This window comes from Rana temporaria, chromosome 6 (assembly GCF_905171775.1).
Source record: "Rana temporaria chromosome 6, aRanTem1.1, whole genome shotgun sequence".
Classification (NCBI taxonomy): Eukaryota; Metazoa; Chordata; class Amphibia; order Anura; family Ranidae; genus Rana; species Rana temporaria.
In genome coordinates, this window is record NC_053494.1 from 14024019 (window position 1) to 14038661 (window position 14643).

The 14643-nt window shown below is 47.1% G+C and overlaps 1 protein-coding gene across 3 annotated transcripts; it reads right to left on the reverse strand.

Annotated features, from left to right (window-relative positions):
• Positions 1 to 1104: 1104 nt before the first annotated feature.
• On the reverse strand, positions 1105 to 10315 carry LOC120943147 (UBA-like domain-containing protein 1). 3 transcript variants are annotated; one of them, XM_040356281.1, is made up of 4 exons: positions 10243 to 10315; positions 9598 to 9771; positions 6295 to 6354; positions 1105 to 1818 (listed from the first exon to the last, which is right to left on the reverse strand). In XM_040356281.1, the coding sequence occupies exons 2-4, from the start codon at positions 9715 to 9717 to the stop codon at positions 1558 to 1560; spliced, it is 441 nt and encodes a 146-aa protein (XP_040212215.1). In that variant the 5' UTR covers positions 9718 to 9771; positions 10243 to 10315; the 3' UTR covers positions 1105 to 1557. The 3 variants fall into 3 exon arrangements, with proteins under 3 accessions (XP_040212215.1, XP_040212214.1, XP_040212216.1); XM_040356280.1 differs by having other exon boundaries at positions 10230 to 10315; XM_040356282.1 differs by having other exon boundaries at positions 10191 to 10280.
• Between the last annotated feature and the right edge of the window lie 4328 nt (positions 10316 to 14643).

Here is a 14643-nt window from a genome sequence, read left to right on the forward strand (position 1 = left end):
CAAGACCTGAAAATGTATTTAGGGTTCCTCTGGGTTAAAAAGATTAAGAAAGACTGGGCTACAGGATACACTAACCTCCCATTCAGTGACATAACTAGAAACTTCTGGGCCCTGGTGCAAGAAACCATAAAGGGCCCCCCTGACCCCCCAGCCAGGGGCATTTGTCTCCGAGCCCAGTGGTGGAACGCCAGGGCCATTTAACAAGTGCAACCTTTGTGACCCTGGTAGTTTATCCACTGGTGTCAGTAGTTTTTTACTTTTGTTATTTTATTTTTTTTTACAATTTTTTAGGAGTCATATTGAGGGGCTTTGGTGAGATATCAGGGGTCTAAACATACCTCTGATGTTCCACCTTTGAGACAGGGAAAAGAGTTTGAGGACACAGCCCTCAACCTCCATCTCTGCAGCCTCAGCTGCACAGAATGAATGGACAGGAATAGCTCTGTAGAGAACTTCCTGTTCATTCACAAACCCAAGCATAGTAAACAGCGTTTACTATGTTTCGGTTGTGAATGGACAGAGTTAGTGATCAGTACCTGTCACTGACTATTCATTCAGACAAGAAAGGGGTCGGTAAATTACACATTTACCGGCCCTTCCCCCACCCTCCATCCTGATAAATCTCCTGCAGCAGCCGGCAGGAGCGGGCAACCCCTCAGAGCTGTGGGGGGGCCAGGAGAGAGAACGGGATGGGGGCCAGGAAAGAGCTAGTGGGGCAGCAGAAAGCTGGACAGGAGGAATGGCAGGGTGGCTGCATATAGAGGACCCGATCTATTTATTGTCCTCCCGTAGACACTGAATGCCTGTGGGAGGGAGAGGAGCAGAATCTGGATTTCAGTGGCTACAGGAGGAAAATTAAGAGATCGATTTGTCTATGTGTAGCCACCCCCAATGCTCCTCCTATCTAGGTGTACAGGGGCTCCAGAGCATGGGGCCGGGTCAGAATTGAAACCCCTGTGACCCCTGTAGATACGCCCCTGCGCCCATTTCAGATTACCTTCTCTGATCATCTGTCTTGAAGAATTACTGCATAGAGATTCCTCTAATTCCAGATAAGTGCAAAAAAAAACACCACAATAATAAAAAAAAAGGACATCTTTCCCCTTTTGTCATGTGTAAAAGTTTAAAATATTTATTGTCATCAACTCTTAAAACCGCTACAGGAATGTCCGTATTAATTGGGGATCCCCGGGGGTTAAATGACATCAAAGACAAACGCATCCCTACACCGCTTTCGGTAAGCTCCGCAAAGGCTTCGAAGCCTGAAAAATACTCTGCACCAGCATACGATGCAGTATGAGGTATGGCTGAAGACCGGGCAGCTCTGTAGTGAGTGTTAGTTAGGGTGGAAGATGGAGCTGGTGCAATGCTCTGCAGGCAAGTGAGGTAAAGGAGATTATCCAAAAGAAGGTCTCCGCCACTGCCGTATTGCTAAGGATGAGATACCGGGTGCCTCTATGGAGCAATACTTGGAAGGCCTTTGGCAGTTCAGCCGGCTATAGAAAGTCTACATGCCACATCCTGCCCCCTTCGTGCTGTCCTTCGGTCCTCCGTTTCTCATCTCTCAGCCTCCGCTGCTGGGTTCGCCTCTGCGCCTCGATTGCCGTTGGAGTTCTGCGCACCTCCGGGGCAGCTGAAGCCCATACCCGTTTGCTGCATTCTAGGATCATGAGAGAAATGGGCGCCGCCCTGCTGGAGGGGCGGGGATGTGGCCAGTGAGGAGAGGTAGCCGCTTTCTGAGGTTTTCAGGCGGGAAAACATAGTCAGGGCATCAGGAAAGTTGGGAGGGGTGGCAGGAGTGTTGGCAGGGGTGCCCATCTGAAAGAAGAAGCGTGAGACTTTATTTGAATCTGTGTACTTTTTTAAATACTAAAGCCTACTGAATTCCAAACTACATCACACAAGATGAGGTTAGTAGAACTATACTATATAGATCACACAAGATGAGGTTATTAGAGCTATACTATACAGCAAAAGATTTTGGACTCCTGACCACCATGCCTACTAAATGGCCAAAAGTATGTGGACAAACATTCAAATGATTGAGTTCAGGCTTTTTCAGTGAAGGGTAGTGTTAATGCTACAACAAAGACCTTTCAGACCTCGTACACACGACCGAACATGTCCGCTGAAACTGGTTCGCGGACCAGTTTCCGCGGACACGTCCGACCGTGTGTAGGGCCGACCGGACAGTTTTCCGGCCTAGCGGACAGGTTTCCAGCGGACAAACGTTTCTTAGCATGCTAAGAAACATGTCCGCTGGAAGCCTGTCCGTCGGACATGTCCGATGATTAGTACGAAGTGATTCGACGCATGCGTGGAAGCATTGAACTTCCTGGGTCGCGCACGTCAGCGCGTCATCGTCGCCGCGTTTGCAGTCTGCGGGGATTTTGGTCTGATGGTGTGTACACACATCAGACCAAAATCTCCCAGCAGACTTGTCCGATGAAAACGGTCCGCGGACCGTTTTCATCGGACATGTCTGGTCGTGTGTACGAGGCCTCAGACAATTCTGCTCTTCCAACCTTGTGATAATAGTTTGGGGAAGGTCCTTTTCTGATCCAGCATGACTGTGCCTCTGTGCAATAAAAAAGCTCCATAGGGGTTGATTTACTAAAACTGGAGAGTGCAAAATCTGGTGCAGCTCTGAATAGAATCCAATCATCTTCAAAGCCTAATTGAACAAGCTGAAGTTAGAAGCTGATTAGCTACCATGCACAGCTGCATCAGATTTTGCACTATCCAAATTTAGTAAATCAACCCCATAGTTTAACCAGTTGGTTGTGGAGGAACTTGAATGGCCTTCAGAGCCCTGACCTCAACACTACTGAACACCTTTGGGATGAAATTGAATGGCCTTCGGAGCCCTGACCTCAACCCTACTGAACACCTTTGGGATGAAATTGAATGGCCTTCGGAGCCCTGACCTCAACCCTACTGAACACATTTGGGATGAAATTGAATGGCCTTCGGAGCCCTGACCTCAACCCTACTGAACACATTTGGGATGAAATTGAATGGCCTTTGGAGCCCTGACCTCAACCCTACTGAACACCTTTGGGATGAAATTGAATGGCCTTCGGAGCCCTGACCTCTACCCTACTGAACACCTTTGGGATGAAATTGAATGGCCTTCGGAGCCCTGACCTCAACCCTACTGAACATATTTGGGATGAAATTGAATGACCTTTGGAGCCCTGACCTCAACCCTACTGAACACCTTTGGGATGAAATTGAATGGCCTTGGGAGCCCTGACCTCAACCCTACTGAACATATTTGGGATGAAATTGAATGACCTTTGGAGCCCTGACCTCAACCCTACTGAACACCTTTGGGATGAAATTGAATGGCCTTGGGAGCCCTGACCTCAACCCTACTGAACACCTTTGGGATGAAATTTAATGGCCTTCGGAGCCCTGACCTCAACCCTACTGAACACATTTGGGATGAAATTGAATGGCCTTCAGAGCCCTGACCTCAACCCTACTGAACACCTTTGGGATGAAATTGAATGGCCTTCAGAGCCCTGACCTCAACCCTGCTGAACACCTTTGGGATGAAGTGGAATGCCAGTTTGTTGTGGAGGAAATTGAATGGCCTTCAGAACCCTGACCTCAACCCTACTGAACATCTTTGGGATGAAATTGAATGGCCTTTGGAGCCCTGACCTCAACCCTACTGAAAACCTTTGGGATGAAGTGGAATGCCAGTTTGTTGTGGAGGAACTTGAATGGCCTTCAGAGCCCTGACCTCAAACTACTGAACACCTTTGGGATGAAATGGAATGCTGGTTGTGAGCCGAGTCTTTTCATCCAACATCAGTACCTGATCACACAAATGTTTGCTCGGCCAAACTGGCAAATATTTCCACAGGCACACAGACAAAATCTTGTGTAAAGCCATCCTAGAAGAGTGATGGCTGTTATAATCACAAAGAAGGGCCCACTCCATATTGATACCAATGTTTTTAGAATTGGATGCCCAACAAACGTATGTGTGATTAAGTGTCCAGAAATGTTTTGCCATATAGTGTAACCTAAAATAGCCACATAGCATAACCCCATTACAATATTATTATCAAAATCAACACATTCTGCAAAACTAAACAAAGAGTAAGGACAGAAGGAGGCCAAAACTTTGGAACATAAATAATGAAACACTTTCCGAAAAGAGCTTCTGATTTAAAAGAAAAAAAGGGATAAACACAGTAGGTGTTGGAGATTTAGAAGTGATAATTTATTGGTAGATAAAGGCAGACTGATGAGAATTTCATAGTCAGGGTTAATTTTTTTTCAAGATAGGTTTCAAAGGTCAGCTCTAGCCAAAACACATTTACTTACTATGGCTAGGGAAGGGTTTGTTAGGCTCTCCATTTTGGATGGCGTTTATCACCTACACCTGGATTTGTGTGTTATGGAGAAAACATTTTCATTTACTCAAATATTAATGAGTTCTGTTTTTGGTCCTGGAGCCCAGAGACTTTGTAGAGCTTTGGCTTGGGTAAAGCCTCCCTTCCTAGGTCCACATCGAGATCCCATTAATAATATTAGCTGCCCACAGGCCATTATATATGTGAGCTGCCTGATGCTCAGGGCTCTCTAATTCTCTGCGCCATTCTCAGCCTGCTGCTGGGTGAAAAGGCTGACTGCTGAAAGAACACTTACAGTATATGATACATGTGCTGCTGGTTTGTTTTGGGGAATCCATTAGTTGGTACCCTCTTTGGCACAAGTTTAGTTAGTGTTTCTTTTTTTTTTTCTATGGACTTGCTAAAGCTAAACCTATGTTTGCTGCCTTTTCGACTGTTCCTGGGTGGCCATGTTTTGTGCCCGGTTCACTGTTGCCTGTACCTGTTAAGGATTTTCTTCCCTAGAGCTTCGGAGCCCTGTCTGTCCCTGGCATACAGGAAGTCAAGAGATCTTCCCAACAGGGCAATAAATTCATGACGCAGGTTCTTTCCTCCTCTCACAGTCTTGCATTATGGCTGTGCTCTTGGGGGGTGAGATTTCCAATGGGTACAAACACTGCAATAATAACCTTGTAGAGTTTCTAACGCTTTCGTGCTCTGTCCAAAACAAATACAAGTTGTGTCTAGACTGAGTTGTACTTTAAAGAGAACCTCTTCTTAGACAAATACACTATATTACCAAAAGTATTGGGACACCTGCCTTTACACACACGTGAAATTTAAATGGTATCCCAGTCTTAGTCCGTAGGGTTCAATATTGAGTTAGCCCACCCTTTGCAGCTATAACAGCTTCAACTCTTCAGGGAAGGCTGTCCACAAGGTTTAGGAGTGTGTCTATTGGAATGTTTGACCATTCTTCCAGAAGGGCATTTGTGAGGTCAGGCATTGTTGGATGAGAAGGCCTGGCTCGCAGCCTCCTCTCTAATTCACCCAAAGGTGTTCGATCAGTTTGAGGTCAGGACTCTGTGCTGGCCAGTCAAGTTCCTCTACCCCAAACTCGCTCATTCATGTCTTAATGGACCTTGCTTTGTGCACTGGTGTGCAGTCATGTTTGAACAGGAAGGGCCACCCCCAAACGTTTACCACAAAGTTAGGAGCATGAAATTGTCCAAAATGTCTTAAGAGTTCCCTTCACTGGAACTAAGGGACCAAGCCCAACTCCTGAAAGATAACCCCACACCATAATCCCCCCTCCACCAAATGATTTGGACCAGTGCAGGCCAGTCAGGTTTCTCCACCCCAAACTCACTCATCCATGTCTTTATAGACCTTGCTTTGTGCACTGGTCCAAATCATTTGGTGGAGGGGGGATTATGGTGTGGGGGTCACACACAAATTTGTTGCTGTCCAGGAGCTGTGGGCGGCTGTCTGGGGGCAGGTTCGGCATCACTGGGGTGCAGGGTCATGATGTCAGCAAGAGCATTTTGGCCACACCCACGTTTTGCTGCGGCACGCTATGTGCACCACATTACTACTCTCCGCTGGGCACCAAAGGTGTCCCGTGCCGCTAAAGTGTTTGGGTTTGGCTTGAAGAAAAGGTGGCAAACCTAGATGTACCTGGGAGCAGAGTTGTGGGTGGTTTTCTATGCCGTCAGTATACTGAATTGTATTTGATGGGTGGGCGATAGCCAGTGGAGGGATTTCCAGAGAAGGGCAGACAACATTGAGCGGTTGGTAAGGTGGATGATACATGCCAATTACACTCACTAGGCATTGCATTTTGCACAACCTTTACTCTTTTGATCCAAATAATATAAAATAGAAGCTTGTCCAAATGTTAACATTTTCAGCAAAACTAAACTACAGACCCCTCCCGGTGTCTTACCATTTGGTGGTGTGGGATGTAGGGGTGACTGGACTCTTGGAAGAAGGCGCTAAGTGCAGTCTGCAGAGAGAACAAAGACATATAACACAATGATGGCCATACACTAGAATTACAATGGAGCAGAGAAAGGATAAAGAGTGACAGGAGAAGTGGAAGAAAGAAGGATTTGAAAAGTAGGGGAGCTGAAAGAGGCAACGAAGGTGTACAGTGTGAACGAATTAAGAAAGAGGTGATGGGGGAGAGACAGAAGAAGCAAAGTAGGGTGACAATGAGAAAGGGGTTCACGTGGGGAAACAGCAGGGAAAGGCTGAGCATCAACATTGACAAAGAGTTGCTGAGGAGGGTGATGGTGAGAAAGTGACAGAGAGAGGGGTGAGAAAAGGTTATACCAAGGTAGAAGAGCTAGCAGGTCAACAGCTGAAAAGAGGGACAAGCAGATCAATAGTAAAAGAGAGGGGGAGCAGGTCAACAATAAAAAAAAGAGCGGGGGAGAAGGTCAACAATAAAAGAGAGGGGGAGAAGGTCAACAATAAGAGAGAGGGGGAGAAGGTCAACAATAAAAGAGAGGGGGAGAAGGTCAACAATAAAAGAGAGGGGGAGCAGGTCAACAATAAGAGAGAGGGGGAGAAGGTCAACAATAAAAGAGAGGGGGAGAAGGTCAACAATAAAAGAGAGGGGGAGCAGGTCAACAATAAAAGAGAGGGGGAGAAGGTCAACAATAAGAGAGAGGGGCAAGCAGGTCAACAATAAGAGAGAGGGGCAAGCAGGTCAACAATAAGAGAGAGGGGCAAGCAGGTCAACAATAAAAGAGAGGGGCAAGCAGGTCAACAATGAAAGAGAGGGGATCAGGTCAACAGCAAGAGAGAGGGGTAGCAGCCTAGAAGGTCAACAGTAAAAGAGAGGGAGAGCAGGTAAACAGCAAGAGAGAGGGGGATCAAGTCAACAGTAAGATAGAGTGGTGAGCAGATCAACATCTGGAGAGAGGGAGAGCAGGTCAACATAAAAAGAGAGGGATGAGCATGTCAACAGTAAGAGAAGGGGAGCAGACCAACATCTGGAGAGAGCGGAAGCTCAGATCTGCTCAGATAAACAGCTGTAGGCAAGCAGATCAACAGTAAGAGAGGAGTGATCAAGTCAACAGCTAAACAATGGCTGAGTATCAACATTGACAAAGAATGCTGAGGGTGATGAGACAGTGAGAGAGGAGTAAGACGAATGGTAGTGAATGATAGTAAAATAGAGAAGTGATCAGGGTGACAACAAGGGAGAGGAGCAAGCAGGGAGATAGAAAGCGAGAGGAGTGAGCAAGGCAACTGTGAGAGAGGGTTGAGCAGGGAGATAGAATAAGAGAGTGGTGAGCAGGGTGACAGTGAGAGAGAGGGGCATGTAGGGAGACAACAAAAGAGAGTACAGCATGCAGAGTCAGAGTGAGATAGAGGAGGGAGACGGTGAGCATGGAAAAGGTAAGAAAGAGAGTGGCAAGCAGGGAGACAGTGGGCAACAAGAGAGGCGTGAGCAGAGAGACAGCGGGAGAGGGGGGCAAGCAGAGAAACAACATACGAGAGCGGTGAGCAGGGTGACTGCAGGAGAGAGGTGAGCAGGGAGACATCAGACAAGGGCCAAGCTGAATGACAGCAGGAGAGTGGAGAAAGTAGAGGGACAGCGGAAGAGAGGATAAAGCAGAGGGACAACGGGAGAGAGGGGAAAGCAGAGGGACAGTGGGAGAGAGGGGAAAGCAGAGGAACAGCGGGAGAGAGGGGAGAGCAGAGGGACAGCAGAAGAGGGGGGGGGCAGAGGGACAGCGGGAGAGAGGAGAGGCAGAGGGACAGCGGGAGAGAGGGGAAAGCAGAGGGAAAGTGGGAGAGAGGGGTGAGCAGAGGGACAGGGGAAGAGAGGGGAAGGCAGAGGGACAGCGGGAGAGAGGGGAAAGCAGAGGGACAGCGGGAGAGAGGGGAAAGCAGAGGGAAAGCGGGAGAGAGGGGTGAGCAGAGGGACAGCGGAAGAGAGGGGAAGCAGAGGGACAGCGGGAGAGAGGAAAAAGCAGAGGGAAAGTGGGAGAGAGGAGAAGCAGAGGGACAGCGGGAGAGAGGAAAAGCAGAGGGACAGCGGGAGAGAGGGGAAGCAGAGGGAGAGAGGGGAGGCAGAGGGACAGCGGGAGAGAGGGGAGGCAGAGGGACAGCGGAAGAGAGGGGAAGCAGAGGGAGAGAGGGGAAGCAGCGGGAAAGCGGGAGAGAGGGGAGGCAGAGGGACAGCGGGAGAGAGGGGAAAGCAGAGGGAAAGCGGGAGAGAGGGGTAAGCAGAGGGACATGGGAAGAGAGGGGAAGGCAGAGGGACAGCGGGAGAGAGGGGAAGGCAGAGGGACAGCGGGACAGAGGGGAAGGCAGAGGGACAGCGGGAGAGAGGGGAAAGCTGAGGGAAAGCGGGAGAGAGGGGAAAGCAGAGGGAAAGCGGGAGAGAGGGGAGGCAGAGGGACAGCGGGAAAGAGGGGAGGCAGAGGGACAGCGGGAGAGAGGGGAGAGCAGAGGCACATGGGAAGAGAGGGGAAAGCAGAGGGACAGCGGGAGAGAGGGGAGGCAGAGGGACAGCGGGAGAGAGGGGAGAGCAGAGGGACATGGGAAGAGAGGGGAAAGCAGAGGGAAAGCGGGAGAGAGGGGTAAGCAGAGGCACAGCGGGAGAGAGGGAAAGGCAGAGGGACATGGGAAGAGAGAGGAAGGCAGAGGGACAGTGGGAGAGAGGGGAAGGCAGAGGCACAGTGGGAGAGAGGGGAAGGCAGAGGCACAGTGGGAGAGAGGGGAAGGCAGAGGCACAGTGGGAGAGAGGGAAAGGCAGAGGGACATCGGGAGAGAGCGGAAAGCAGAGGGAAAGCGGGAGAGAGGGGTGAGCAGAGGGACAGCGGAACAGAGGGGAAGCAGAGGGAAAGCGGGAGAGAGGGGAGGCAGAGGGACAGTGGGAGAGAGGGGAAAGCAGAGGGAAAGCGGGAGAGAGGGGTAAGCAGAGGGACATAGGAAGATAGAGGAAGGCAGAGGCACAGCGGGAGAGAGGGGTGAGCAGAGGGACGGCGGGAGAGAGGGGAAAGCAGAGGGACAGTGGAAGGGAGAGAGTCAGAAGGAGTCTGGAAAGAGCAGGAAGACAGCAGGAGAAGGGTGACAAAAGGGAGAGAGGGGGGAGCAGGGAGACAGCAAGAAAACAAGGTACAGGATAAAAGAATGTGGTGAAAGGTTGAAGATGGATAGAAAGGTGAAAGAATAACATTTTATCCCTCCAGATCCCAGGGGCCCCCAGAGTCCAGCGCTCTCCTCTCACCTCATACTGCCAGTGCGCCGCACGCAGTAGCTGCTCAGCCTGGTCCGTAGCGCAGCCGGCCGTCAGCACAAACTGGGACACCAGCAGCTGCTGCTTCAACTGCTCTATGTCACCAGACATCCCGACGGACGTCACACCAACAGCGCAAGTGACAGCTCAGTGACACCTAACAGTCTGCGAGTGGAAGAAAAAAGAAATGGTTAGCAGAGATAATACATGGGAGCAAGAGAAGCAAAAACACAACACAGAGCAGGAGGGGTGCCATCTTGTTCGGTACGACACATCGATGTTTCACAATAAAACACGCAGTCTCCGATACGATCGGACGCACGCACAATCCCACACAAGCCACGTGCCCGGTACCCTGTCCTGTATATATATATAATAGATCTGTAAATGACTTCCAGCGCTCACACATCCAGACGTAAACAAACACAATAAAGGCATTGTGTGTGTGTGTGTGCTGCACGTTGCAACATGTAAACACGTTGCTGCGGAGGATCGGACGGTGTGCGCACTCACACACACACGTGCACCAGACGCCCATTGCCTATAGAGACGGCTGAGAGCCCCCGCCGGTTGCACACACTCACACGTAGACATGTAGATAGACATTTATAAACACAACGCACACCGCTCACTCACTGCCTCCCTGCAAAGCTGCCCATCAACCAGCTCCAGCCCCACAGAGGAGTGGAGGAGCAAGGCATGATGGGAAATGGAGTTTTTTTTTTTTTTTTTAGTCAGGGGGAGGGGGGGGGAGCACAGCTGCTCTCAGCCTTGGATGGTCACAGCGTGTTGTTATGCTGCGTTCACCTGCTACTGTACACACAGCAAATACAAAATCCCACGTCATCGCCCTACAAAGCGAAAACTTGCCTAGCATTGATTTCTTTGAACTTCTAATTTTTGTAGGGCGTTCACATGAAATTTCCACAATAAGAAACGCGTACTTACCATACGTACGTGAATGCGGCATAAGGTTGACGGGCGCGGCGATTTTAGGCAATGCAATCGCGTTATTAAAATTTGCCTGGGATTAATTGCTACTGATCGCTACACATATAGTTGCATGTAACAGCGATCGATCACACAGGAGCATGGTGCGATTATTTGGGATTGATTGATACTACGCAGTGTTGATTGCACAGATTTGTGGAATGGCGAAATTATTGGGAATCGATTGATAACGCACAGTGTTGATCATACAAATTTGGAGCATGGTGCGATTATTGGTAATTGATCACTACTATGCAATGTTGATCATACAAATTTGGAGCTTGGTGCAATTATCAGGGATCGATTGATAACGCACAGTGTTGATTGCACAAATTTGGAGCATGGTGCGATTATTGGAAATGGATCAATACTACAGTGTTGATTGTACAAATTTGGAGCTTGGTGCGATTATCTGGGATCGGTCGATAACGCACAGTGTTGATTGCACAAATTTGGAGCATGGTGCGATTATTGGAAAACGATCAATACTACGCTGTGTTGATCGCACAAATTTGGAGCTTAGTGCAATTTTTGGAAATTGTTTGATAACGCGCAGTGTTGATTGCACAAATTTGGAGCATGGTGCAATTATCAGGGATCGATCGATAATGCGCAGTGTTGATTGCACAATTTTGAAGCATGGTGCTATTATTGGAAATAGATCAATACTACAGTGTTGATTGCACAAATTTGAAGCATGGTGTGATTATTGGTAATTGATCACTACTATGCAATGTTGATCATACAAATTTGGAGCTTGGTGCAATTATCAGGGATTGATCGATAACGCACAGTGTTGATTGCACAAATTTGGAGCATGGTGCGATTATTGGAAAATTATCAATACTACGCTGTGTTGATCGCACAAATTTGGAGCTTAGTGCAATTTTTGGAAATCATTTGATAACGCACAGTGTTAATTGTACAAATTTGGAGCTTGGTGCAATTATCAGGGATCGATCGATAACGCACAGTGTTGATTGCACAAATTTGGAGCATGGTGCGATTATTGGAAAACGATCCATACTACGCTGTGTTGATCGCACAAAATTTGGAGCTTGGACCAATTATCAGGGGTCAATGGATAACGCCAAGTGTTGATTGCATAAATTTGCAGCATGGTGCGATTATTGGGAATCGATCAATAGTAAGCAGTGTGTTGATCGTACAAATTTAGAGCAATTATCAAATGATCGACCGATACCACGCGGTGTTGATCACACAAATTTGGAGCGATTATTGGGGATCGATGTAGTCAGACATTTAAAGAGCAATCTAAACGCAAGTCGGCAGATTTGACTTATGTTTGCATCTTCTTCCGTTTTGACGCATGCGCTTCAGCAATGCTAATCTCCAAAGCAAAGTGCAACGATTGACAAGCCCTAATAGTAATAATAATAATAATAGATTTCATTTTAAATAAATCTGAGAAATTAAATATATTTCCAGAGACAAAAACTTTTAGGATAAGATTTTTAGAACCAGACTGACCCCGGAAACCAGATGGAGCCAATTAATGTGTATTGTGGAACTACAAATACCAGCATGCTGAAAAAGTTTTTCTTATATATATATTAAATATTAATGATCAAATTCATTATAGTGGCATAGTATGGTATATAATGTTATTGTATTATTATTTAATAATTATAAGTATAATTATGTGCGTATATATATTTAAATTATAATTCATATTTAATTATATGTAATTGAATAATGATAATAAATAGGAAAGTAATAATAATGCCGATGATAATTGTATACAGATGTAATGTACACACACAGACATGCTGGAATTTGTAGTCCCACATCAGCTGAAGAACCCCAAATAAAAATAAAATAATCATCTAAGCACTTGGATATCTCTATTCTCAGGATGATAGTAGTTACACCCTGCAGAGAACACCATAGAGACTGATCCCCGGTGTACACCCAGCCAGAGAACCAGATCCCCCTGTCACATGGCTCAGCTGCTCTGGGAACTACAACTCCCGGCATGCCCCGCTTTGTTTGTGTTGTGAGGTCACCTACAGCGGCTCCGCTTCCAGCCAATGGTCCCCCGAGCTGTGGCAGTGTCAGACCATATAAGGTAAACATCCCGCTCGCCAATGGCAGAGCAGGGCTGAGGGATGGGGGTGTGGCTTCCTGGTGATGGACGGGTCAGGCCAGGTTGGCAGAGATCCGTGTAGTTTCCTGGACAGTGGTGACGTCATCACAGTGTGGGAACCACCGAGGGATCTTTATGGAATGTTATGCTGTGTGATCCGAATGTCCCATAATAATCCCATACATACTACATACTACATACATACATACATACATACTACATACATACATACTACATACATACATACATACTACATACATACATACTACATACATACATACATACATACATACTACATACATACATACTACATACATACATACATACATACTACATACATACATACATACTACATACATACATACATACATACATACATACTACATACATACTACATACATACATACATACTACATACATACATACTACATACATACATACATACTACATACATACTACATACATACATTCTACATACATACTACATACATACATTCTACATACATACTACATACATACTACACACATACATACATTCTACATACATACATACTACATACATACATACTACATACATACATACTACATACATTCAAACTACATACATACATACATACATACTACATACATACATACAAACTACATACATACATACATACATACTACATACATACTACATACATACATACTACATACATACATACTACATACATACATACTACATACATACATACATACTACACACATACATACTACATACATACTACATACATACATACATACATACATACTACATACATACATGCATACTACATACATACATATACACATACATACTACATACATACATACATACTACATGCATACATATACACATACATACTACATACATACATACATACTACATACATACATACATACATACATACATACATACTACATACACATAGCTCCCAACTGTCCCTGATTTGAAGCAATGTCCCTCTGTCCCTCTTTCTCCCTCATTTTGGTCTGATCTGTAGAGTTGTATAGAAAATGCACTTTTTATCTTTTAAAAAGTGTTTCCCAGTGCTACAACTTTCATCTGATTTTTATATTTCTGGATTTTTACATTTTAAAAGCCGATATAAAGGAAGTGGTAAAAAAAAAAAAAAAAGCACTTGAAGATTTAATTAACATTTTTTGGGGGTTAATTCTCTTTTAAGGGCGTACATACATACATACTACATACATACATACATACTACATAAATACATACATACTACATAATTACATACACACTACATGCGGGTTGTCCCGATACCGATACTAGTATCAGTATCGGGACCGATACCGAGCATTTGCCCGAGTACTTGTACTCGGGCAAAAGCTCCGATGCTTCACCCGATACCTGTACTGTCAGGGGTGATCAGTGCGGTGGGGGAGTTACAAGCACCGATCACCGCTGACTGTCCTTGTTTTCTCCTCCATTCTGCTGCTGTACCCCTCTGTGTCCCCCCTCTGTACTGCTGCCGTGTCCCCCCTCCGTGTTGCCATCTCTTTCTCTGTGCTGCCGCCGTGTCCCCCATCTCTGTGCTGCCGCCGTGTCCCCCATCTCCGTGCTGCCACCGTGTCCCCCATCTCCGTGCTGCCACCGTGTCCCCCATCTCCGTGCTGCCACCGTGTCCCCCATCTCCATGCTGCCGCCGTGTCCCCCATCTCCATGCTGCCGCCGTGTCCCCCATCTCCATGCTGCCACCGTGTCCCCCATCTCCGTGCTGCCACCGTGTCCCCCATCTCCGTGCTGCCGCCGTGTCCCCCATCTCCGTGCTGTCGCCTTGTCCCCCCTCCGTGCTGCCATCTCTTTCTCTGTGCTGCCGCCGTGTCCCCCATCTCTGTGCTGCCGCCGTGTCCCCCATCTCCGTGCTGCCACCGTGTCCCCCATCTCCGTGCTGCCACCG

Excerpts from the sequence above, each read along its gene's own strand:
- LOC120943147 (XM_040356281.1), bottom strand. The coding sequence starts at position 9,717 with ATGTCTGGTGACATAGAGCAGTTGAAGCAGCAGCTGCTGGTGTCCCAG. Across the intron at positions 6,355-9,597 it reads CGGCGCACTGGCAGTATGAG|ACTGCACTTAGCGCCTTCTT; the intron begins GTGAGAGGAGAG and ends TTCTCTCTGCAG. Across the intron at positions 1,819-6,294 it reads ACATCCCACACCACCAAATG|ATGGGCACCCCTGCCAACAC; the intron begins GTAAGACACCGG and ends TTCTTCTTTCAG.